General features: G+C 44.7%; 1 protein-coding gene across 1 annotated transcript in view; it reads left to right on the top strand.

The window, feature by feature from the left end:
- The window catches only part of LOC130107579 (cadherin-4-like), a 333,350-nt gene that overhangs the window by 248,190 nt on the left and 60,683 nt on the right, over positions 1-24,477 (top strand). The window contains exon 5 of the mRNA XM_056274241.1: positions 6,861-7,058. Coding sequence (XP_056130216.1) covers positions 6,861-7,058 — 198 coding nt within the window. The remainder of the gene's footprint in view (positions 1-6,860; positions 7,059-24,477) is intronic.

Here is a 24,477-nt window from a genome sequence, read left to right as displayed (position 1 = left end):
GGGGGATTTTTATATGACCCCTCTAGTTTGGTTATAATAGCTTCACGCCTTTAAATTTCGCAGCTCTCAAGGTGAACCTCGCAAGTCGATGGACCGCCGAGTAAATCATATCTCTTTCAGCACTTTTATCACTGTCTCCAGATATGATCTCCACCCTTACCACTCTCCCCTGCATCATCAAGCGCCTCTCTCCCTGCATTGTCGAGTGCCCGGTCCTGTGCAGCACCTGATATCCGAAATGCGCCGCTTGGCTGATGAAATCGAACGTGACACCTTCGCCCGTGGCCCCCTCCTGTACGCTGCATCCTCACCTACACACACACACATGCACATGACAGTTTACAGTTTGTCTGACATATTTCCTTTAGAGCTGCCTTAAAAGCCTTTCTCTTGGGCTTCCGGGGGCTTCCATTTAATGAAGTCAGTCCTGAAAGTGTTGGTTTCACTCAGATACAGCCCAACCCTCTAAGGGACCCGGCTGTGCATGGGAAGACAGGGAGAGACAAAGCAGAACAAACTTAGATAGTGTTGAACAATGCATGCAGTGCACAGGACCTCTCGGCTTTCGATGGGTGCCAGGAGCAAGCCATTCCCTCGCTACTTGCCCCCCCCCCATGCATTAAGTGTTGGGGAGCAACTAAAGGGTACTGCACATATTACAGGGAAATGAGGATAGTGGGATAAGGTAAAATGAAATGTTGGACAAAGGATTAAAAACACTAACCTCTTTGTATGTAAATGTGTGGTGATTGAATCCCTCTCACTTTCGCTCCTGAATTCACATGTGCACACCCGCCAACGCACTCCTCTGGCGCGGTTTTCCTTAATGCCGTCCAACTACCATGCCCCCATCTCCTCTGGCAAAGCAAATAGTACCATTGTTTCTATTTATTTGTTTTTCTTCACCTCTTTCTAATTCCCTTAACTTGCATTTTCCTCAGTTTCTCTGTAAGAAAAAAATGTTGTTCTCAAACTCGCCAATTACACCATGGTCATTGTTCACGTCGAATGTGACCGCCATCCTGGATTAGCGACTGATTAAGTGACCACAGACATTGTTTTGCACCTCACTGGCCAAAACCTCTCCGTCCTTATTTATTTTCACTTATTTTTTGGGGATTTTCCCCCCTTTTCTCCTCAGTTGTACTTGGCCAATTATCCCACTCTTCCGAGCCATCCCGGTCGCTGCTCCAGCCCTTCTGCCGATCCAGGGAGGGCTGCAGACTACCACATGCCTCCACCGATCCATGTGGAGTCGCCAGCCGCTTCTTTTCACCTGACAGTGAGGAGTTTCGCCAGGGGGACGTAGTGCGTGGGAGGATCACGCTATTCCCCCCCAGTTCCCCCTCCCCCCCGAACAGGCACCCTGATCGCCCAGAGGAGGCGCTTGTGCAGCGACCAGGACACATAACCACATCCGGCTTCCCACCCACAGACACTGCCAGTTGTGTCTGTATAGACACCCGACTAAGCCAGAGGTAACACTGGGATTTGATCCGTCGATCCCCGTGTTGGTAGGCAATGGAATAGACCGCTGCGCTACCTGGATGCTCTCTCTGTCCTTATTTCACCTAAACATGTGACTTATGCCAGATTGGCTTTCTTCAATACAAATACGCTGATGAGCCAAAGCATTATGACCACTCACAGGTGAACTGAATAACGCTGATCATCTCCAAACAAGGGCACACGTCAAGGTCTGGGTAGATTAGATGGTAGGTGAACAATCAGTTCTTCTATCTATCTTTTCAGGCAAGCCATTTTATAGATTCCCACCCCTGACTTCTGTTTAGTTTCATTTTTCAGCTTGGTCTCTTACTCCCAATGCCATGTTTTTATAATCATTCAATTTATTTTATGTATTTATTCATTTTTTGTGTATGGAGTGTAAAGCACTTTGTAACTGTATGTTTTTAAAAGTGCTATATAAATAAAATGTTGCTTGCTTACTTGTAGTCGATGTGTTGGATGCCGGAGAAATGGGCTGCAGTTAAGGCCTGAGTGACTCTGACAAGGGCCACGTTGTTATGGCCAGATGACTGGGTCAGAGCATCGGCAAGGCTTGTGGGGTATTCCCAGTCAGCAGTGGTGGGTACCTACCAACAGTGGTCCGAGGAGAGACAAACCCCAAACTGGCAACAGTTTGTTGGGCGCCCAAGGCTCATCAATGCATGAGAGCAATGAATGCTATCCCTGTCTGGTCCAAACTGACAGAAGGTCTGCTGTAGCACAAGTCACAGAAAATTGTAATGATGGTTACAGGAGGAACATGTTACAACACACAGTGCATCGCACCCTGCTCCGTATGGGGCTTTGTAGCCACAGACCGGTCAGAGTGCCCATTATGACTCCTGACCACCATCGAAAGCTCCTACAATGGGCATGCAAGCATCTGAACTGGACCTTGGAGCCTGGTCCAATGAGTCCCGTTTTCTTTTAGATCACGTGGATGGCCGTGTATGTGCGTGCCGTGTACCTGGTGAAGTGATGGCACCAGGATGCACTGTGGGAGGACGACAAGCCGGTGGAGGCCGTGTGATGCTCTGGGCAATGTTCTGCTGGGAAACCCTGGATCTGTCAATTCATGTGGAAGTCAATTTGACACGTGCCACCTACCTAAACATCGTTTCAGACCAGGCACACCCCTTCATGACAATGATATTCCTGATGGCAGCGGCCTTTTTCAACAGGATGATGCGCCCTGCCACACTGCACACATTGTTAAGAATGGTTTGAGGAACCTGATGAAGTGTTCAAGGTGTTGCTCTGGCCTCCAATTTCTCCAGATCTCAATGTGATTGAGCCTCTGCTGGACATGCTGGACCGACAAGTCCGATCCATGGCGGCTCCACCTCACAACTTATAGGACTGCTAATGTTTTTGGTGCCAGATACCACAGGACACCTTCAGGGGTCTTGTAGAGTCCATGCCTTGGTGGGTCGGTGCTGTTTTGGCAGCACACAGTGGACCAACGGCATATTAGACAGATGGTCATAATGTTTTGGCTCATCAGTGTATCTCAGGATTGCCAATTTTGGTTGGGTGCCTGGAGTGAGATTTCATTTATTCCATGCACGAGCATGTGTCTGCACACATGCACATTGATTGTTATACTGCTTAATTAGCAGTACCTTAACATTAATTTAAACTATATAGCTCGTAGTTGGTATGTACATAAATACTGTACTGCATGAATTGGTATGTTAACATGAAAGTTAAAATTTCAATTTTAATCAGATTAAGGCAACAATTTGATTATTGCAACTGCCATGTTAAGACCTTAATCAAACTATCTTAATCCAATTAAAGTCTAAATTAACACAATGCAATTAACATGTTTCGTCAGTTTTTTTGCCATATACCTTAATTGGAGTTCTTTCAGAGAATTGGTCATGCGCACGCACCAAGTCTCACGACCAGCATCTGACCCCGAAACGACAGACGAAGGGCAACATTGCATTTAGTGGTGTTAGATTTATCTGCAGAGCGTGAGACAGGACCCAAGAGCGTGAGTCTCATGCCAAAAGTGTGAGAGCTGGCAACTCTGCATGTCAAGCAGAGGTGTAAAAACCAGGTCCAGACAAAACCAGCTGATCTTACTAATAGTTTCCCTTACTTCGCTGTGTGGTGCTGGAATAGAATCAGCTGGCTTAATACGTGGGGGCACCAAATACACGCTTGAGACAAAGGATGCACTGATACTGATACCAGATATTGGGTTGACATCAGGCTAGGAAAAATAAAAAAAAATTGGTATTAACAGATTTTAGAGGTTTTACCAAAAACATAAAATCCAATACCAAAAGCCATGAGTAAGATGTCACGAATAAAAGATTGATTTATTATTGCTTCATTGCATTTTTTTTGCACATAGATGTCTGTATTCTTTAACAGTAGGAAAAAAATTCAATTTCAACCATTTTGGCCATTAATCCAAAACTAATGGTCTGGATTGGTACTGTTCAACACAACGTAATGGATCGGATCAGTACTCAGTATTGACTGATACGTAAAGATTCGTATTCGGAATCGGCATCAGCGGTGAAAAAGTGATATCGGTGCACCCCTTCTTAGGACTTTTACTTTCCCGACCTGGCTATTACACCTCTGATATACACTGGAGGGTACAGTCTGGTTTGTGAGGCTGAGCTACTGCAATTTTCCTGCATTTCCTTCCTTCTCCGTGGCAGAGACACGAGTGCAGCAAATTAAGAGGGATCTGACAGTACAAGTGTTTGGTAGGCATTGCTGCTTAATGCCGCATTTTACCTGCTAGCGCTCCATCCGCCAAGCAGGACCCAGGGCTATAAGAATAGCTGTTACCGAGACGAGCTGTCAGGAACCCGCTGACTGGGAGCAGAGAGCGAGGAAAACAATAACTTTGTGAGAGAAGTGGAGCGAGGGCAAGAGGGAGCAGATGAGTAAGGTAGAGCTCAAGAGAGTGTGATTGAGCCAGGTTGTATGGCTTGAGTAATGATGGTCGTGACTGAATTCTCGACATGTTTTGTTTTTTCCCTGGCTTGTAGTGACTGTTAAATATGTTGGTAAACTTACAGCGGTGAAGCTCTGCAGAATGTCAAGTCTAACGTAACCTCTGAATCTTGCAGACACATACAGCACATCTCTTTCTAGCCCCTGAGCCACCGCAACGTATGGGGCAATGGTTCAAACCCAGCCTTGAAAAGATGGACTCGGTGTATATAAACAGAGTCCATCTTTTCAAGGCTGTACAAAACATATCAATCTGTATCATGTATGTACTATGAACCTGACATTTCTGCTTCATTGACATGCTGGTATCGCAGCTAACCCCAAGCTGCAATATGTTTTTTTTTTTTTTGGGTGACATAGAATAGTCAGAATATCATACATAGAATATAATAGTCAGAATCCCCCCTAGACGCGACGATACCATGGTGCCGCCCGCAGCTTTCAGTTGGACCGGGATAGCCGGCTTCAGTCAGTGAGCAGGGCCATTCATGACAGAGCTGGGGTGCGACCAGATAGTAGTTGCCCCTCTCTCGACTCGCAACGCATGTTTGTAGAGAACCGGGTGCTAAATCACCTGTAGACGGCCTGATTCTGGGTCAGGGTTTCTCATACGTAGCAGAGCAGCTCTATCGCTGCAATCTATTCAAAGCCATGAGAAGATCCTGGGTTCGAACCCCAGGGTTTGTCCAACCTTGGGGGGTCATCCCAGGTCGTCCTCTGTGTGGAGTTTGTATGTTCTGCATGTTCTGCATGTTCTACATGTTCTGCGATGGGTTTTCTCCGGTTTCCCCCACCATCAAAAAGACATGCATGTTAGGGTTAATACTCCTGGCAAGAAGAATTGGAGCTGGTCCCCGGGTGCTGCACGGTGGCTGCCCACTGCTCCTAGCTACACAGTTAGGGTGGGTTAAATGCAGAGAAAGAATTTCCCCACGGGAGATTAATAAAGTATTGGGAAAAAAAGTTGGTGACAACAACCTCAACAGAATCCCACCTGAAGTATGTTTCCCATCATATAGTTTTCATGAGATATTTTTCTAAGAACCTGTTCACGACAAGGTGATTGTTGACCTTTGTTGTGTTTTTTTCCCAGATGGAAAAGGGTCATTTGAACTATGTTTGAAAGTTGCATTTCTTTTAGCTCTGCTTGCATATAGACCAGTAAATGCTTACAAGGCGAGATGGTTCCTAATTTCGAAGAGCCAGGTTTGTGGCGGATGTCTCGGTGTATGAGAGGAGAATGCAAGGGGCGCCTATGAAGGATATGCATGGCAAGAGACCGGTTTGTGACTTCGTTTCCAAGACTCGGCTGTGCTGGTCTGGTGACACGCATACTGTCAAAAGACCCCCCCCCCCACAATAAACTGTAAAAGGAAAGGTCTAAACTAGATTTGTGACAACTTTCACATACTATTAATACATGTCAACATGCACTCACAAAGATTACCCTATGAAGTAGAGCATGGGTGTGAACGGGGAATGGGATTACCTATATCCAGTAGTTTCCCATTGAGTTTGCTCAAAATTTCCCTCTCGCCTCCTTTCTGTTCAGGCACTTCAGAACCGCTGTAGCGAAAACACAATGAACGCTACATTTTTTCATCTTTATGGGCACTGACAATGACGAGGCAATGATGATGTTTACCAAAACCAAAATCAACACCCAAAAGCGCAGTGCAAAGTAGTCCACAAACCCTCTTTAGTGTATCATAGCTTTATTCTGAATGTTTAAAAATGCTGTAAAATCATATACTATTTGTGAACTAATTACAAACTAAAGCTAATACAATTATGATAATTCACATTCCTTAGATGCCCTTAGGTCCCTAGGTGTGTGTGTGTGTGTATGTGGGCCCTGTGATGGACTGGCGACCTGTCCAGGGTGTCTCCCCGCCTGCCGCTCAGTGACTTCTGGGATAGGCTCCAGCATCCTGTGACCCCGATTAGGATAAGCGGCTTGGATAATGGATGGAAATAATCATGATCATGTTTATTTTGTAATTCTAAATAAATAAATAAATTACAAGCTAGTAAATAAAGTGCACTCATGCATAAGACTAGTTAGTTGTTAATGTTTTGGCAGTTCTGACTAAAGTGAAAGAAGAATACCAGGATTGCTGTGACTTCAGTAACACAATCTCAGCAAACTACAGCATATTTGTCTTTTGAGCAAAGGCCTCTCCACGTAGCATAGTGATTTTACAGCTTTTTGAAGGTAGCTATATAATTCATATGTTGCTTTACTGTTTTTATTCTTTTTTTTCTCAAAACACGAACCTGCTTTTGAAAGTCTTCTCTACCCTGCTTAACATTGATCACATAGCCCCACACTCTTACTGAAGGCTTTTTCTCTTTGTGTTATTTCAAAGGTCACAGAAGACGAGGGAAAAGTTGTAGAGAGGAAAGAGATGAAGGAGACGTTCCAAGCCCCGCCGACTGTCATCATGTTCCCAGGCCTTCGCCCGGCTGGCTCCAAGGGCCTGCGGAGACAGAAGAGGGACTGGGTGATTCCACCAATCAACGTGCCCGAAAATTCAAGAGGACCCTTTCCGCAGATGCTCGTCAGCGTATGTGACACATTTGACATTACGTACTGCCAGGCATCCGTTGGGGACATTTTATTCATGGTCATTCAGAGATTATGTGAAATATAGTGCAACAGAAACAAGGCCAAATAGTGTTGCAGACGCAAACCAAAACTATTGTGTGACTGTTTTGAACAGAACAACATGGGATCATTGTCCTAAGTGTCACTGGGTCCATGAATACAGGGATGGCATCCAGCGCTTTACCTGTGCCCCCGTCCATAGGGTCAGAGGTTGTGTCAGGAAGGGCATCCGACATAAAATTTTGCCAAATCAGTATGCGGCTTGACAAGACCATACCAGATCGGTCAAGGAGCCAGGTTAACAACGACCACCATTGGTGCTGTGCCCTCACAGGGTACCGATGGAAACTATCAAACCCACAGTGGCGACCCCTGGGAAACAGGGAACAAGCCGAAAGAAGAAGAAGTCCTAAGTGTTGCTGGAAGTAGGTCTAGTATTGCCTGCACATTTTCAACAGAGTAGCTAACATCAATTACAGTCTCTGCACTTCTTACCCTGATTGGATGTGTAACATTGAATGGATGCTTCTGCATCACCAGCACCAAAGTTAGCTTGCATGAGACATGTTTTTAGCTAACCAACAACCCAGAAAAGCAAGCTGACACATCAGCAAAACTTGAAAACTTGTATCAAAAGATTTATTGGAGCCCGCTAAAGACGACAGAGCAAGTCTTACTTGCATCTCTGTCGATGGCATGCCTTTGAAACCCTGCCTCGAATGAAACCGCATGGGCAACACCAAGTGATAGCACATGAGGGAGAGAGAAAAGTTGTGGAGGCGCAGAAAAAAAAGTGCCAGTTTTCTTACCACTGAGGACTATACTTTCAATTAAAAAAATGACAAAAAAACTTTTAACTTCTTACAATGGCATATATTCTTAGCTGCACTCACTCACAAACATTTTTGTGGAACTTGCGACTTGCCGCCCCCTCCGGATGGTGCAGCTAAACCTGTGACTAAATGTCAGTTTGTGAGTGAGTGAGTTAGAAACAGATTAATGAGGTGTTTTGCACTTAAAAAAGATTAGCATAACTTCTTTTCCAGCTCTGCTCATTATAGCCAACCTTGCAGGTGGCTATGTTGTCTTGTGCTGATGTGATTGTCGACATAAATGTCCTCAGGTTTTTTTTTTTTAATAGCGCTGATTGAACTAGCATGCTTCCCCCTCAGATGGAGAGCCCCAAAACAGTTAAGTAGCCCTTCATATATAAGCCCTCCTGCAACGGTAGGTCCATCGGGCTCTCTGTGAAAATGCCTGATTATTTCTGCTCCTTTATGCATCCATTTGTTCCTTTATCAGCCCAATTCAGAGAGGTTGCCCAAAGTTTAATACTATTTTTTATGGCTGCCTTTGAACAATGCAATTTGTCACAGAATCTTTACTGAAGCCATAAATCCAGGCCTCCTGCAAGAGGCAAAGCTCAAAAAGAAGTATGAAAAGTGCTTATTCTCAGGGCAGAGGAATTAGGGCAAAGGTTCGTCCTCCAAGGTCCAGTAAGGACATGTTGGTGGAGAGCCTCCATTAATCACAGATAACAGGCTCCACTTCAATTAGATGATCTGAAGAATGATCTGATAGTAACCTCTAGAAACTCTCAACTATACAATGTGGTCAAACAATTCTTAATTATCGCCGCAACCCACTTCATCCTCCTCTCTCTTTCAGTGTGTGTGTGTGTGTGTGTGTGTTCTTGCTTGTGCACATCCACATCTTGTGAGCTGGAAAAGCATGTGTACCAACATGTAAGCCGCCTGCCCTTGATCATTACTTAACAAAGATGTCCTCATTTACTATTCAAGACTGTAGCGTGTCGCGCTTACACAAGTGACTACTATCACAACAAATTACTTTTTTTTTTTCCCCGGAAAAATTCTAGTTTGTAGAAGTACAAAATGCAAACAAAGCAAAGAGGGTTGGAGGTCGAAACTGTAAAAGCCTGACACGGGGGGGCGGACGGGATTACAAAAATAAATAAATAACAGGAATAAATGAACGTTTGTGTAAATGCGTTGTTGTGCAGTGTCCTGCTTTTGCAGAGTGCTTAAAATTCAGAGTTTCTGTCACAGCAGAGTGCTCAGTTTGTCTCTCATGCAGAACGGCTCCAGACGTTTGGGCTCTCTATGTTTGCCGTAATTCATCAAAAAACATCATTCTGAGAGACCGAAGCGCCTTATTCCATGCCCCGTCTTTCCCGCGCGCTTTATCTGGAATATCTAGCTATCAGCTTTTTCCTCGCTGTTTACAGAACTCTCGCAGTTTTACACTTTCAGGTCTTAAATTGTGCCAAAGCAGCATATTCTTTTGTTTTTCCTTCTCTTTGTTTTTCAACCGGGTTTTATACAATCCTCAGGGAAAAGCCCGGGGAGCTGCTTGAGGGAAGCTTTTTTTTTTTTTTGTGAAACAAAAACATCCAGTCAAAGATAGGAAAAGTTTCAAGTCTTTCGTTTTCTTTTGTTTTGTTGTTTTTTTTTTTGTTTTTTTTTTTCGGCCGAGGGATTGCTTTTAGATCTGAAGTCTGTCCCATCAGCCTAGCGCAGTTTGGCATTCTCATCCATGCCTTTAAAGGCCGACAACAGTTCTAAATTCAACCCTAAAATGGCTAGACAGTTCTGCCATGAGCGGGTCGAAACCGGCGGGAGAGGCGGGGTTGGGAGAGGGGGGGATGAGAGAGGAGGGGATGGGATGGGAGAGGAGAGAAAGAGAGGGTATCAAAGGAGCATTTGGATGTGTAGCATGCAGCCAAACACAATTTACTTTATGCAGTAAATAGGTCCGTTAGGAGCCAGTGGAAGGATGGGATCGGCGCGTACAGGAGAAGTGATGCGTGTTGATGCTTCTGTTGGGCTCTCGGGCTCTCGCCTCTCTCTCTTTAATAATGACTGGAGGGCAGGCAGGGCCACGCTGAGATCTAGAGAGAAGAGATTTTAACAAGGAGACAGCTCAGGGGGGTGAGGGGTGATATCGCTGTACTTATTGTTTATGCGGTTGGTTGTTGTTGTTTCTTTTTCATTTTCTAATAGGCTGTTGAGATTGGAGACTCTGCCTCCTCTTCATCACAGCTTCAGTAGGGGAGGGAATTCGCTAGGCTATAGCTTTGCATTCAGTTGTCCTTTGGCTGATCAGCGTCTATCACTTTTGACAGCTGTCACTTCCAAAATGTTGTTAAATCTGTCAAATGACCAAAATGCGTCGCAGCATCATTCACGTTGTTTTTGATTTCGTAAGGACAACATGTGCATAGCTCCCCCTTATTAAAAGGGTAGTAACCCTTTTTTGAAGAAAAAAAAATTAACTGAACAGGTGTTGGTATGGGTCTAGGATGGTAGAGCTGATTGCCTTCATGATAAATTCAACAAAAAACAAAATGCATCAAATGGCCGTTTTGACGGTCTATGCTTTTTCCTATGCTCAGCCTCAATCGATTTGCCTCATATGATGACATCAAACACGCTGACGCCCATATGACGTAGGCGACACATGGGCGTCCAGCACGTTAGACCAGTAAAATATGAGGCGAGGAGAAAGGCGAACGAACACATTCAGTTTAGTTTAGCCAACTAAACTCTCCGGGTAGACTTGTGAGACGCTGGGACGAGGCGATCTACTACAACACTGCCATCTTCAGTCTAACCCACACCACCACCACTGTCCTCTACATCTACACCCCTTTATACCCTTTATACATGGACACCACTAGCGCTGTCCTCTACATCTACAACCCTTTATGTACTTTATACATGTACACCTCCATCACTGTCCTCTCCATCCACAACTCTTTATATCCTTCATGCATGGACACCTCCATCACTGTCCTCTACATCTACACCCCTTTATACCCTTTATACATGGACACCACTAGCACTGTCCTCTACATCTACAACCCTTTATATTCTTTATACATGGACACCTCCATCACTGTCCTCTACATCTACACCCCTTTCTACCTTTATACATGGACACCTCCATCACTGTCCTCTCCATCCACAACTCTTTCTATCCTTTATACATGGACACCACTAGCACCGTCCTCTACATCTACAACCCTTTATATTCTTTATACATGGACACCTCCATCACTGTCCTCTACATCGACATCTTTATGTACTTTATACATGGACACCACCATCACTGTCCTCTCCATCTACACCCCTTTATATCCTTTATTCAAGGACACCTCCATCACTGTCCCCTCCATCTACACTCCTTTATATCCTTTATACATGGACACCACCATCACTGCCCTCTACATCAACATCTTTATGTACTTTATACATGGACACCACAATCACTGTCCTCTCCATTCACACTCCATTATGTCCTTTATACATGGACACCACCATCACTGTTCCCTCCATCTACACCCTTTTATATCCTTTATATATGGACACCTCCATCACTGTCCTCTACATCTACGCCCCTTTATATCTAAATACATACTTAATACATTATATACAAATGATTGTACAAGCAGTCATTCCAGCACTTTTGTTGTCAGAATTTCTGATGACACTGCCATCTTGGGACTTATGGATATAGACACTGGCATGTCTGGCTTTACTAATTTAGAGGTTAAAAAGTTTGTACAATGGTGTGATGACCGTCATCTCATTGTAAACACTAAGAAAACAGAAGAAATTATTTTTGATCCAGGACATCTGGGGGATTATTCTCCTTTACTGATCCATAACACTTGTATTACCCAGGTTCATTCTTACAAGTATTTGGATATACATATTGACTGTAATCTGTCTTGGAAGGGCCATGTGAATTCTGTATGTACGAGGATCCAACAGCGACTCTACTTTTTGTGCAGACTCCCCCTGTTTGGGTTGGACAGCAGGTAATGGTGTTATTTTATCATGCTGTGATAGAGAGTATATTACATTACACAATTTCATCTTGGTTTGGTAACATATCGGTTAAGTTAAAATCACAAATAAACAGACTTTGGAGGGAGCATCCCTCCCTCCAAATGCTCTTTGAGAAGACATAGCTGAACAGGTTAGGAAAATTATCACTGACCCCTCTCATGTCCTGTATTCAGAATACAAACTGATGCTACGGGGTTCCAATTAAATACATGAAACGATACCTGAACAGGTATAAAAACGCTTTCATCCCTGTATCAGAGAATCGCCTAAACTCAGGGCATGAGGGTGTGAAATGAGGGGCGGTGTTGCACGTATTTGAATGCACTTTGTCTGCGCTATGCACTTTATGTCTATATTGTATGTATTTTCATGTGGCAGCCTTTATGTCCAAGACAAATTCCCCAAGGGATAAATTAAGTAATATTGAATTCTTTACACATGGACACCACCACCACTGTCCTCTACATCTAGACCCCTTTTTTTAATCCTTTTTATAAATGGGAGTAGGCAGAGACAGGCTTAAAACAAGTGCTTACTTACTCTTTAAGATGAGACCCATTGTTAGCAAGATGATGTCTCAGAGGGTTTTTCTAGGCAATATTCAGTTTTAACCAAGCAAGGTTTCCTCATTATGATGACATCATGATTGAGATGGACTATTCTTTCTCTCTCTCTCTCAATCACATGCACTCTCTCTCTCTCTCCGTCTCTCATACTGTGCCATTACACTCTGCTCTGCTCTGTGTGGTGTGGCTGTGTGATGCCTACCCTAATGGCCTGTGAAGTCAATCCCCTTCCTAATGGTCTGTTCTGTCATCCAGCACAGCGCTGAGTGACATGCAGGTAGAGAGGCCTTCTCTGCCTTTCCCACTGCTTCCTTTCCTGCCCGGACCAAGTAGCCATCAGTGGGACAGGCAGGGTGACAGCTACCCTTACCCTGCATCTCTACAGACCTGCGGTGCTGTCACTTTGATCAGACCAGCACAGGACGGAGCAGGTGTGATGACAGAGGCCCTACAGACTGGCCTCCCGGCTCCAAGCCTGACATGGCTGAGAGGAAAAGGCCAGCTGTAAGGTCCTCGTGTGACTGCACTAGCGCCATACTCCCCGACCAAGGTCGAGACAGTCCCAGTTTCAAATGAGATGTACAGTATATGAGCTGCAAATAATGGCAATAGTTTTGGAATATCTTGATGTATGCTCAATAATCCAGGTAAGAAAATCAAAGAAGGTTGAATCAGTTCATCTGGATACAATGTTTATTGACAGATACTTTTCATCACTGATGAAACGTATCTGTCAATAAACATTGTATCCAGATGAACTGATTCAACCTTCTTTGAGTTCTGGAATAGTTTCCAGTACTTCAAAGTCTGCCGCGATGCATCCCGGTGTGAACTGGATAAACTAACCCTCAATCCATAAACACCCCGGCCAGCAATAATCGCACTGTTGCTACTTTATGTATGATAAAGTACCAACATACACACATTAAAGAGTTCCATTTCACACAAAATGTGCTATTTTGATAGAAAACATTAACTTTCCTGATTCTGACTGAATCGGTTATATAGCGTTGCTGTCACAAGACACTTGAGGTGTGAATGTCCTTATACGTTCGACTCCGTGGCTGAAGGCGAGTATCTCCATAGACATTCTCTAAGTCCGCATGTAATAAGACGAAGATCGATGAACCACTAACCACTGCCTAACCTCAACCTTAACCCTAAACTTAACCACAATAACTGTAGTTGCCGTCACGACCGCTGGTTGTGGTTTGCAGTGAACAAGTTAGGGAATTGAAATAACTCTCATATGAACTCTGTATGGAAAACTGACTTTTGTCTATGCATTGCAAAACATTTTCAGGTCATGCCATTTGTATGCTGCTTAATGAGAATGTGAAATGCGTTAGCCATCCTCAGTGGTGATGTAGTTTACAGGACACATACGTCACCAAGAATAGACAAAAACAAACCTGTTTGTGGATGAAAAGGGTAGTACAAGGGGAAACCAGCCACTGAACGGGGTCGTTCATCATTATGTATTTTGGTTGTTTTTTTTTTACCATATAGATCTCCATAGCATGTAACCTGCTAACAATTTGACAGTTTTGGAGTAATTGCGGGACCTGGTCTTTGCCCAATCAAGCTGGCAGTATTTTGTCTGTCTGTCCGTGAAGCAGCAGAAGGAGATGAGCAGTGCAGAACTTTAACAAGCACTGAGAAGAAAGACAAACACAGGGAAGGATGGAGGTGCTGGTGGGGCAGGGGCAGAAATACGGGAGACCATTCTGGAACGAAGAGGGAGAGCCAGAAAGACAGGAAGAAATGGTGTAGGGTGTAATTCCTCACTATAAACAGGTGTTTTTCGTCATTCTCTTTCTTCTGCGGCCAAACAGCCATCAATAGCATGTAAGAGCCATTGATTTTTCACAGAGGCTTTTTTGAAACCTTCCATTGATCCGCACACTTCTCCTACGGCAGAGAGGCATTGATTTCTCTTGGTCGGGTAAATAAAGACTCAACGCAGCAACCCCACTCCTCACCCCCACCTCACCTCCATCACCACCATCCAACTCTCCTAATCTCCCATTAAGGAAACTGTCAGCAAAAACCCAACAAACCCAGGATGAAACAACAATTTAACAAAGGAGCTTTGCTGAGTGCCTACGTATGAGTAACCAACATTCTGTTTGTCCAGAACGGTACGACTTAAAACTGGATTGTCTTCTGATTCCACCTAAGGAGATAATAGCAAATGGAATAACAGGGCATTGACTTCCTTAGCAGAGCTACTTTGATTGCGGTTTGAAAGCCCTGTGAAAACAAAAAGTGCTGCCCCTCTTAACTTGCTGGTGGGTAGACAATGGTGATGACACATGGGCACGACAAATAACGACAAAGTTATTTAGAAGTTTATTTCGTTAAGCTTAACTATATCCTGGTTTTCTTAGCCACTACCTTTGCATGACATGGCATATAGGGGAGCAGAGCTGAGGAAAAATGCAACTGTTTAAAAATATTTATGGGGGGAGTCGAGGTGGCATGGTGGTCTATTCCGTTGCCTACCAACATGGGGATCACCAGTTTGAATCCCCATGTTACCTCTGGTTTTGTTGGGCATCCCTACAGACACAATTGGCTGCGTCTGCAGGTGGGAAGCCGGATGTGGGTATGTGTCCTGGTCGCTGTCATGGCACCTCATCTGGTTGGTTGGGGCGCTGTTCAGGGGGGGGGGGACTGGGGGGAATGGCGTGATCCTCCCACATGCTATGTCCCCCTGGTGAAAGTCCTCACTGTCAGGTGAAAAGTAACAGCTGGTGACTCCACATGTATCGGAGGAGGCATGTGGTAGTCTGCAGCCCTCCCCGGATCAGCAGAGGGAGTGGAGCAGCGACCGGGACGGCTCGGAAAAGTGGAGTAATTGGCCAGATACAATTGACAAGAAATAAAGGGGGGACCCCCCCCCCAAAAAAAAAAAACAACAAAAAGATTCATGCAAAAATGGTAACGAATAATTTTTGTTTGGTTTTTTTTTTTTTGCATGCATGAATATATTTTTAAATACATACAAATACATCCATGAACAGAATCTAAAAATATACATTCCTATTTTTGTCATTATCATGGCACTATTGTCAAACTTTATGCAACTGGTTGTCACGACTATGAACAGAACGTGAAATGCTGAGACTAAACCAACTTTTTGATGCCACCAGGCATAAAGAGTGACTGATCACAATGATGCTAGGCTAGTAAGCTAGCTTTTCCCTGCAAGTATCCCGGTGCACCTGTTGTCACATACTGTGGATGCAATGAAGGTGTTTTTTTTAGATCATTACACTTTGCAATATTATTAAAGATCATTACACTTTACATCATTATTAACATCACTTATCATCATTGTCTTCATCTTCATCATTGGACTTCCATTCACTTTGTAGTTCATTTCTTGTCGTGTTGTTGTTTTCTCTCTGCTCTCTGTTCTAGGTAATATTTCAGTGTTAGTCTAACGGCAGTATTATTTCTGACAGTGTAGATGGCCTCCATTTTTAAGGGCTGGGATAACGAATGTGAGGAGAACTGCCATTTCAGCTAAACCATTGATTTATTGGAAAAAACTTTCCTGAGGAGAGAATTTTCATTCTTTGTGGCTGTGTGCTTGGGCAGTGTTGGCAGATATTCCTGTATAACAGGATTGCATCCCTAGAAAAAAGAGAAAAAAAAGGACATTATATTGACAAGCTCACCACAGACAGAAAGGCAGTTGTGAAAGATCTAGGTCACATAAAATGGGCAGCAGTGGGTACATATCTAAAGACATGGGTCCACACACCCGTCTCGATTATCACTTGATGAGACAAGTTTAAAAAAATCAGAAGCAAGGTTAAATAAATGCTCATAATGTCCTTTTAATTCAGCAGGAACCGATATTTCTGGTGTTTTTTTGTTTTGTTTTTTTACACAGGCGGGACGATGTAGTAGCTGCAGTGGAAAGTATTTCATCTTGATTATTAAAGGATAGGAGCTTGCAAATCAGACAAAGCGCAAAACGTTGAAATTCCTGCCTGGTTTGGTGAACTGTATGTTGCAGCGCATCTGTGTTTATTTATTGTGCGCGCTGTAGCACCTGTGCTCCAGTTTCTGCTTCTGGCTCTCTCCGGAGCGCATTCAGAAAAGCGTTTTCCGAAACAGAATGAGAAAAATCCCCCCCGAGGTGTCTGCTTTCTCTTCTGCGTACGTTTTCTAGTGATTAATGAATGCTACGCTCCACCGACAGACAGAGCCACAGCAACAACAAAAAAAACAAAAACAAAAAAAAAACCACCAGAAAGAGAGAAGGGGTGGGACGGGGAGTGGGGGTTACAAAAGAAATGGTGAGCGACGCACTGTAAGAGCAAGCAAGCGGAGCTGCAACGGGAAATACGGGCCGAAGAGTCGACGTGAACGAGGGAAGAAGCGGCAGAAGAGAGTGGAAATGAAGGCAGAATGTAGAACTAGAGCAGGATTAGAGTGGCGCCGGCATCTGGGTTTGGATCTGATAGACTTCCCCCAGAACTGGTGTTCATAGCCTCTCCCCCCTGAGTCTAATGAAGCCTTCTGGCATCTGCCACTGTTGGCCCAGCCAACACCGATGCCGCTCCGCTCCAATCTACGCCTTCATCCCTCTCCACACCCTCCCGCTGAGACATACACTTGCAAACACACCCACATACTTGTACATAACGCGCACACACACATTAATAGACAGAGAAGCATATGCTAGCTAGCACACACACACACACACACACACACACACACACACACACCCTCTTTCATGAATTTATATCAACAGATAGACAAAGGCTAATGTACACACATACACGCACAAACCCATTCATATCAGCAGACACAGAGGTATATATGTAAACACACACACACACCAACACATATACCTCTTGCATGGATTTATGCATATTTACATTATGTATAAATGCATGCATGTCTGCATTGTTGCAAAATATACACACATGCTGGTTTGCTCATAAAACACATGAATATATTTACACCCATGCTTGTACGCATACACACACACACACACACACACACACACACACAGAGAGGAAAAAAGCTTGTCCTACACAGACAGCAAACAAAGGATCAGGACAGTGCATGTGCCGCAGCACTGCCTTTGCACATACCCATTGTTTGGGGGTATTGTTTAGTTGTGTTTCTGCTTTATCCCTGAACAAAGAGAGGAGAAGGCTAAGCCAAGTACAGGACTCCATCTTGTTTTTTGAACCTGGTCCACCAGAAAAACCGCAGGAGGGGAGAAACCCGGGGTTGGGAGTATTTCAGGATCACAGAACAATCCACTTCTTGGTCACCAAGAAACCCACACTGCTGCCCATACGTAATGCTGCGTGAAAGTTAAATTGTATGGAACTAGTTTCCCGGGGCCAAGTTATTCCAGCCTGTGAAAATACTTAATTGTGTAGATACATTAAGTCTGTCTAACACAAGGGTTTTTATGTGCTATGAATGTACTGATTATTTTTGTAGGAGCTATGTTTAGTTTTGCATTCCTTCTGTGTTCTCTACACCACCGAGGTTCTGTTCTTGGCAGGCATGCAAGACCTGAAATCCCCCCCACACACACACACGCACGCACAAATGTCAGGACAGAAGATGAGTGAAGAAACTGGGGAGGTTGGAGGCCCTCCTTCAGAGAAATTAGAGGGAGGAAAACGAAGGAAGAGACCTCTGTCCATCTGGCATTGGAGTCCAAACCGTCATGACAGCGTTACATCTGCTCTTCTGTTGTGTTTAATAACAAATCTTGGCTCGTTTCAAAACCCCATTGTTTTAGGTTCATCAACTTAAGAATTTATGGTGGGAGTTTTTCTTTTCGGCTCCCAACACAAAACCATCTCATGTTTGGAGACATTCGAATTCATCCGGCCAAATATGCAGTTCAATTTATTGCTCCTCCATTCAGAACAGTTGAGAAAAGCATTTTTCCTCAGAAATTACTATTTCAGATGTCGACTGGTTTGCGCATGGCGGGCTGCTTTGGCACATGCCAGTTTGGTGTAGAGATAATGGTTTTTTGTGCGTCATGAATATTCATCGAAACAAAAAGACAGTCGGTGCCGGCGACAGCCAAGATGGAGTTAGATCGTTTCAGTTCACCCACATTCTGCTGGCACGAATGTGGCAAATATGATTTAGGATGGCAGCGACACAAGGAGAATAGAGAGAAGGGTGTGAGGGCTTTACCATGTTACTCATGCTAATGGAGATTTTGTGATGCGGAAACCGTCTCTCTCCTGTCCGCTTTTGACAGGTCAGCCCATTAGTGAAACCTGGCAGTCTGACCATCATCTGCATAGCGTGAGTTCCCGGTGTTCAACAGAAAGGGCAAACATGAAGGCATGCGAGAACCTCACGTGGTGGTGGTGGGGACGGGGGACGAGGGGGTGAAGTTCACAACACTGAAAGTGAATCTCACTAAGCATCACAGTCACTGGAGAGCTCCGTTTCGATACTCAAGAGGCTCTTGTGTCCATTTCCTCCCGGGTGACCCACTATCCCGCTGAGAGCTAACCTCTCACTCTTTGTAGTCTCGTCTTGGCGTATAATAAATACCTTATGAAGTTCATTTCCCTTCCTTTAATGAAATTAGCCAGATCAGCGTAATTACTTTTATAAGCCCGGGGAAATGGAGTCTCTTACTATCTCCTGATATGAACAGGGATACAGATTATTCTTCTTTTATATAATTGTCAACAGTGCGCTGACTTTTTTTTTTTGTTCCTGTATTCATTCAAACGAGACGGGGAAAAAAATGTAATTTATGCTGGTTATCGGCAATTATTTTGAAATTAGCCGTCCCAGTAAACAGACTCATCAGGGATGTTCAATTTTAATTGTCTTTTTTTCCATGTTTATATCTCTGACAGGATTCATTTCTCCATGCTTCCTCCATGAAAACTCTACCCCCCACACACACACACCCCTCTCCCAGTGTCTAGGGGTCTAGACTAGAGCTATGGCTTTACAATAGAGTCCCTGACCTAGCCACCCACACACACACAATCAACACAAATCCCCCTACACATTCCCGGACTGTGATATGACATCAGGCAGCACCAGGCAGGCTCCCCCCTTGGGTTCGGAGGACGTTAAATTAAACAGTAAATCATCACACCAAAAGACACAAGAGTTACGGCTGGGTCAAGGGCAGCAGTCCTGGACCCTTTAATGGGAGATGAGGAGGAATTTATGAGGGAGATAAATAACAGCTTAACAAACAGCCCCCGCCTGGGCCCCCTGGAGGCCGGCCTGGACGACCCAGAGGATCAGTGGAATGAAGGAGAGCTGAGAATCTCTTTTCCTCCGAAGACATGAAAAAATAATGCGCGGCGCAATTGGGAGGAAGTTGCTCAGAGAAGAGAGCCGTGGAGGCAGGGGCCGACAATGACATGAACAAAACAACAACAAAAAAGTTTCCTCGCACTATGTGATGGGGTCTTTCACACTGAAAGGACAGTTTTGATGGAAGGTTTAGCAGCCAGACGGATGGACAGACTGCAGATGGACCTTTTTTTCACAGTTTAACGTTCTTTCAAAATAACAACAATGACAGAATTCAAAAACTGGAGCTTTTGTGGTGAACCTCAGCACTCGTCTTCCACACCCTTAGAAAAAAGTAGTTCACTTCAGTGCATTTCTAGTATATGCCTTTTGATTAGAAATAAGCAAGTGCACTTTTTTTTTTAAACTTGTCATACTCCCAAATGTAAGCATAGTATACTCAAACTGTACTTGTACATGTATACTTGTTGAAGACGTCAGACTTTTGCAAAAGGTAGCAACAATAATAAAGTCTGACACTTGTACTTTAAATGAAACAGACTTAAATGTTTTTTACACTTTTGAAAATTATGATAGCGTCCCTCCAAATATAACTTGTTTGCACATTTTGTATAATAGCATTAGTTTATAGTTGCAATTGCAGCCTTTACACGTAAATATACTTAAAAAATATGCTAAAAGTACACTGGGTTTTGTTTTCATAAGTACACAAATCAGCCATACTTGTCCTTTCACTCAAGAGGCAAGACTGCTAATAGATCGAGCACCTTCCATCCATCCATCCATCCATCCATTATCCTAACCGCTTATCCTGCCCTCAGGGTCACGGGGATGCTGGAGCCTATCCCAGCAGTCATTGGAAGGCAGGCGGGGAGACACCCTGGACAGGCCACCAGACCATCACGCACACACACACACACACACACACACACACACACACACACACATTCACACCTACAGACAATTTAGTACGGCCGAGTCACCTGACCTACATGTCTCTGGACTATGGGAGGAAACCAGAGCCCCTGGAGAAAACCCACGCAGACACGGGGAGAACATGCAAACTCCACACAGAGGACGACCCAGGATGACCCACCAAGGTTGGACTACCCCGGGGCTCGAACCCAGGACCTTCTTGCTGTGAGGCGACCACGCTAACCACTGCGCCACAGTGCCACCATCGAGCAACTTATGCAAATATATATTTACACATGACCTCACCACTTCCGGTTTCTGCAAAACGGTTCATAGCGCGAACATCAGACAGACAAGTGTAGGAGACAAGGAGGAAATCGGGCAGACCGACAGAGAGAATTACGGACAGACAGACAAAATGAAATGTAGACAAACAAAATAAAATACAAACAGACAAAAAGAAATATCGACAGACAAGCTGTTATGTCCCTGTCAGAAATACTCAAAATCCCCCTTCTGCTCTGTAATGTTTGCATATCAGCCAGAGGCAGCGGCCCAACAAAAGAAAATCAGATTTAACTCAAAGCAATAGTATTTCAGAGGAAATGGAAGAAAGGAGTAATTGCTAGGGAAATAGTCCTTGGGCGTGAGATTGAATTGAATCGCGGCGCTTTTAGATGCAAGTCATGTGATGTAAAATTCTAATCTCGTTTAATGTGCTTGTATTTTTCCATTTCCCCTCTCTTTGGCTCTTTCTTTCCTTGAGGTAAAATGTGAGGCAAGTCGAAATTGAGGCCGGTACCCGAATAATCTGATCCTATTTACTTTGTCATTTACAATGAAAGGGCTCTGTCAGTCTTTTCTTATAAATATAATGGGAATTGTCATAGGGTGATAGTGTTTTTGTATACTTCCACCCCCCCCCCACACACACACACACACACAAACTCCCACTCACATGGACACCAACACAACCGCACGCACTCACACACAAGGAAAGGCGAAGGCATCCATCCATCTATGGTGTGGCCTGAGTAAAAGCCTGCATCATCACAGTGTTTGTGCATAATACAATTCCTCATCAAGCAATAAAATGCCTCACGGCGTTTTGAGATGAAACTGTCCCTAGAATAAACAGTTCAGGGCCAGATGAAAAACAGTTGCCGGTATTTCAAATGAAAAAGTTGTTGTCCATACACTTTTAACTTTGTGGGCGCATCATTGCGTCTTACATATAGGAACACTCTACAAACCAATATACTCCCTGACGCTACTTCACACGTTTTTATTTGCCCCTCGAGATGCCGTAAAATGCTTTAGCATCCCACATGGTTCGTAAAACTGAAGTTGATGCACGGGCGCCGTCCACAGCGCCTTGGTGTCATAGCGAGCGCACATGTGACAGCGTCAAAGTTCATTTGAGGCCAGCACGCAAAAATACTTCTTTGAATAAGCTGATTCCTGTGGGCGGTTTATGTGTTCGGTGTCAGCACAAAGAAGACTTTAGCATCGAGCCACCGAGGCCACTGATGCATTTCCAAAATTTTCAGCAGCCTTTCCCCCCCGTTGACCCACGCAGTTCACAGTAACTGACATCTACTGGCTCGGGCCCAGGTTCTGCCGTCTTCTGATCCATATCCATCAGGAAAACACCGGCCAGCTGCTTGTGCAAAAGCAATGTAAACAGCAGCCATCTGTACCTTCTTCCACACCTACATTTCTCTGCTCTCACGTACATGCACAGACGCACACCCTTGAACGCACACACAAACACACACACACACAAATACACACCTCCTCAGTCAACCAAGGTTCATTTGTCAAGTTGACAGCTGGACTCTAGCTGAGGCAGAGTTTGCCAAGCAGAATCCCTCACTGGGTTCATGGGAGCCAGGACATGCGGGGAAACGGACTTATGGTAAACGAGTTGCATTGCACTTTTCTAGCTACAACAGCCACCCAAAGCCCTTTACTATCAACGAATGCCTGACATTCACCCGCGCACTCATGCTGACGGCAATGTCAGCCATGCAAGGCGCCAACCAGCCCATCGGGAGCAGTTAGGGGTTAGACGTCTTGCTCAAGAACACCTCAATATTTCTGCAAGGGGGAGCCGAGGATCGAACCGGAGACCCTCCTGTTGTCAGACGACCTGCTCTACCTCTGGAGTTACTGTCACCCACTTATGCAAGCTGAGATGCTGCCCTCAGAATGTGCCTCCATGAGCTGGTTTAGCGGATGAGTGCAGGCATTTGAGTGTGTGTGTGTGTGTGTGTGTGTGTGTGTGTGTGTGTGTGTGTGTGTGTGTGTGTGTGTGTATGTATGTGTGCAAGTGGGTTTTTATGCGTTCATGTGTTGGTGCTCCTTTTCATTTAGTTGTGAGCATGCGAGTGTCTCGCATAGCACACGGCAAGGTCCAACCCTCTCCTGTTTGCCTGTGTTTGGCGAGGAAAGACTTGGCAGGGAAAAAAGTTGCTTTGTCGGCCTTCCAAACAACATCAAATGCGTATCTAGTTCCCGTAATTCCAGCTCCTCTCATTCCAGCCTTTACGCTTAGCTATCTGAGTCCTTAGGCGTTCATTTACCTGATGAGATTTCAGAGTTTTGTCTCTCTCCTGCAAGGAAGATACACACACACCCACACACACATAATGTAAAATACATGCGTGTGTGTGTGTGTGTATGTGTGTATACCGTGTTTGATCAAGCCACAGCCGTGCACCTTGTCACAGCTCCATCCCTTCTCTAAACACTGCCTCGTAATAAAGATTTCTTCTGCCAGGTTTGCATCCAATCAAAGTCCTCAACAAGCCTGACCACTCTTTCATTGGTCACGACTCTTGTGGTTTCCAGCCAACAGTGCTCACACCCCATTACCGATTTTTGCTGATGCAGTCAAATCAGACCTGTTTTTTTTTCCTGCTCTCTCTCACTCTCTCTCTCACTCTGTCTTGCTATTTCTTCCCTCCATTTTCCTTCTCGTCTGCATTTCTATACTCCACTGGTGCCTGATGGATTTAGAAAGGGAGAGGAGGAAGTGCAAGGGGAAGAGTCAAGGATGAAAGGTGGACCTAGTGCACATTTGTATGTGTGTGAGTGTTTGTTTGCGTGTGTGTGTGTGTGCAAAGTGGGCGTAAATGGCTGGCTGGGATAAGTGCAGCAGCAGCAGCAGCACATTTGCTCCTTTGTCCCTCCTTCTATAGCTTCTCTCTCTCTCTCTCTCTCTCTCTCTCTCTCTCTCTCTCTCTCTCTCTCTCTCTCTCTCTCTCTCTCTCTCTCTCTCTCTCTCTCTCTCTCGCTCCCCTAAAAGTCTCTGACAGTCTGTAGTCTAATTATCCAGATTGGGTTTCCTGGTAGTGTGTGTGTGTGTGTGTGTGTGTGTGTGTGTGTGTGTGTGTGTGAGTGAATGGGGGTGGGGTCCTTCATATTGTCCTTGTCAAAGCCTCTGGGAGTGAGTGAAGATGTCATTCATGTATCCATCATGCTCCTGGGTTCATGATTCAATCAATCCCCTAATGAAATAGGGTGCAAGAGAGAGTGTGAAAGTGAAAGAGTAGGATGGTCGCTCCCACACCCTTACCCTGTACTGCTAAAGCGGAGGGGCGCGGCCTTTCTTTGTTTCTCACCACAATGGGTTCTTCCTCTTTATTCTTCCTGCCATGGCAAGGGGAGAGCAAGCTGGCAGAGTCATTACATTGTTACCTCCGGGGAGAATAGCATCCCTAATTTG

Source organism: Lampris incognitus, chromosome 2 (assembly GCF_029633865.1).
Source record: "Lampris incognitus isolate fLamInc1 chromosome 2, fLamInc1.hap2, whole genome shotgun sequence".
Classification (NCBI taxonomy): domain Eukaryota; kingdom Metazoa; phylum Chordata; class Actinopteri; order Lampriformes; family Lampridae; genus Lampris; species Lampris incognitus.
Note: the sequence above shows the minus strand (reverse complement) of the source record. Positions and strands in the feature narration are given on the sequence as shown.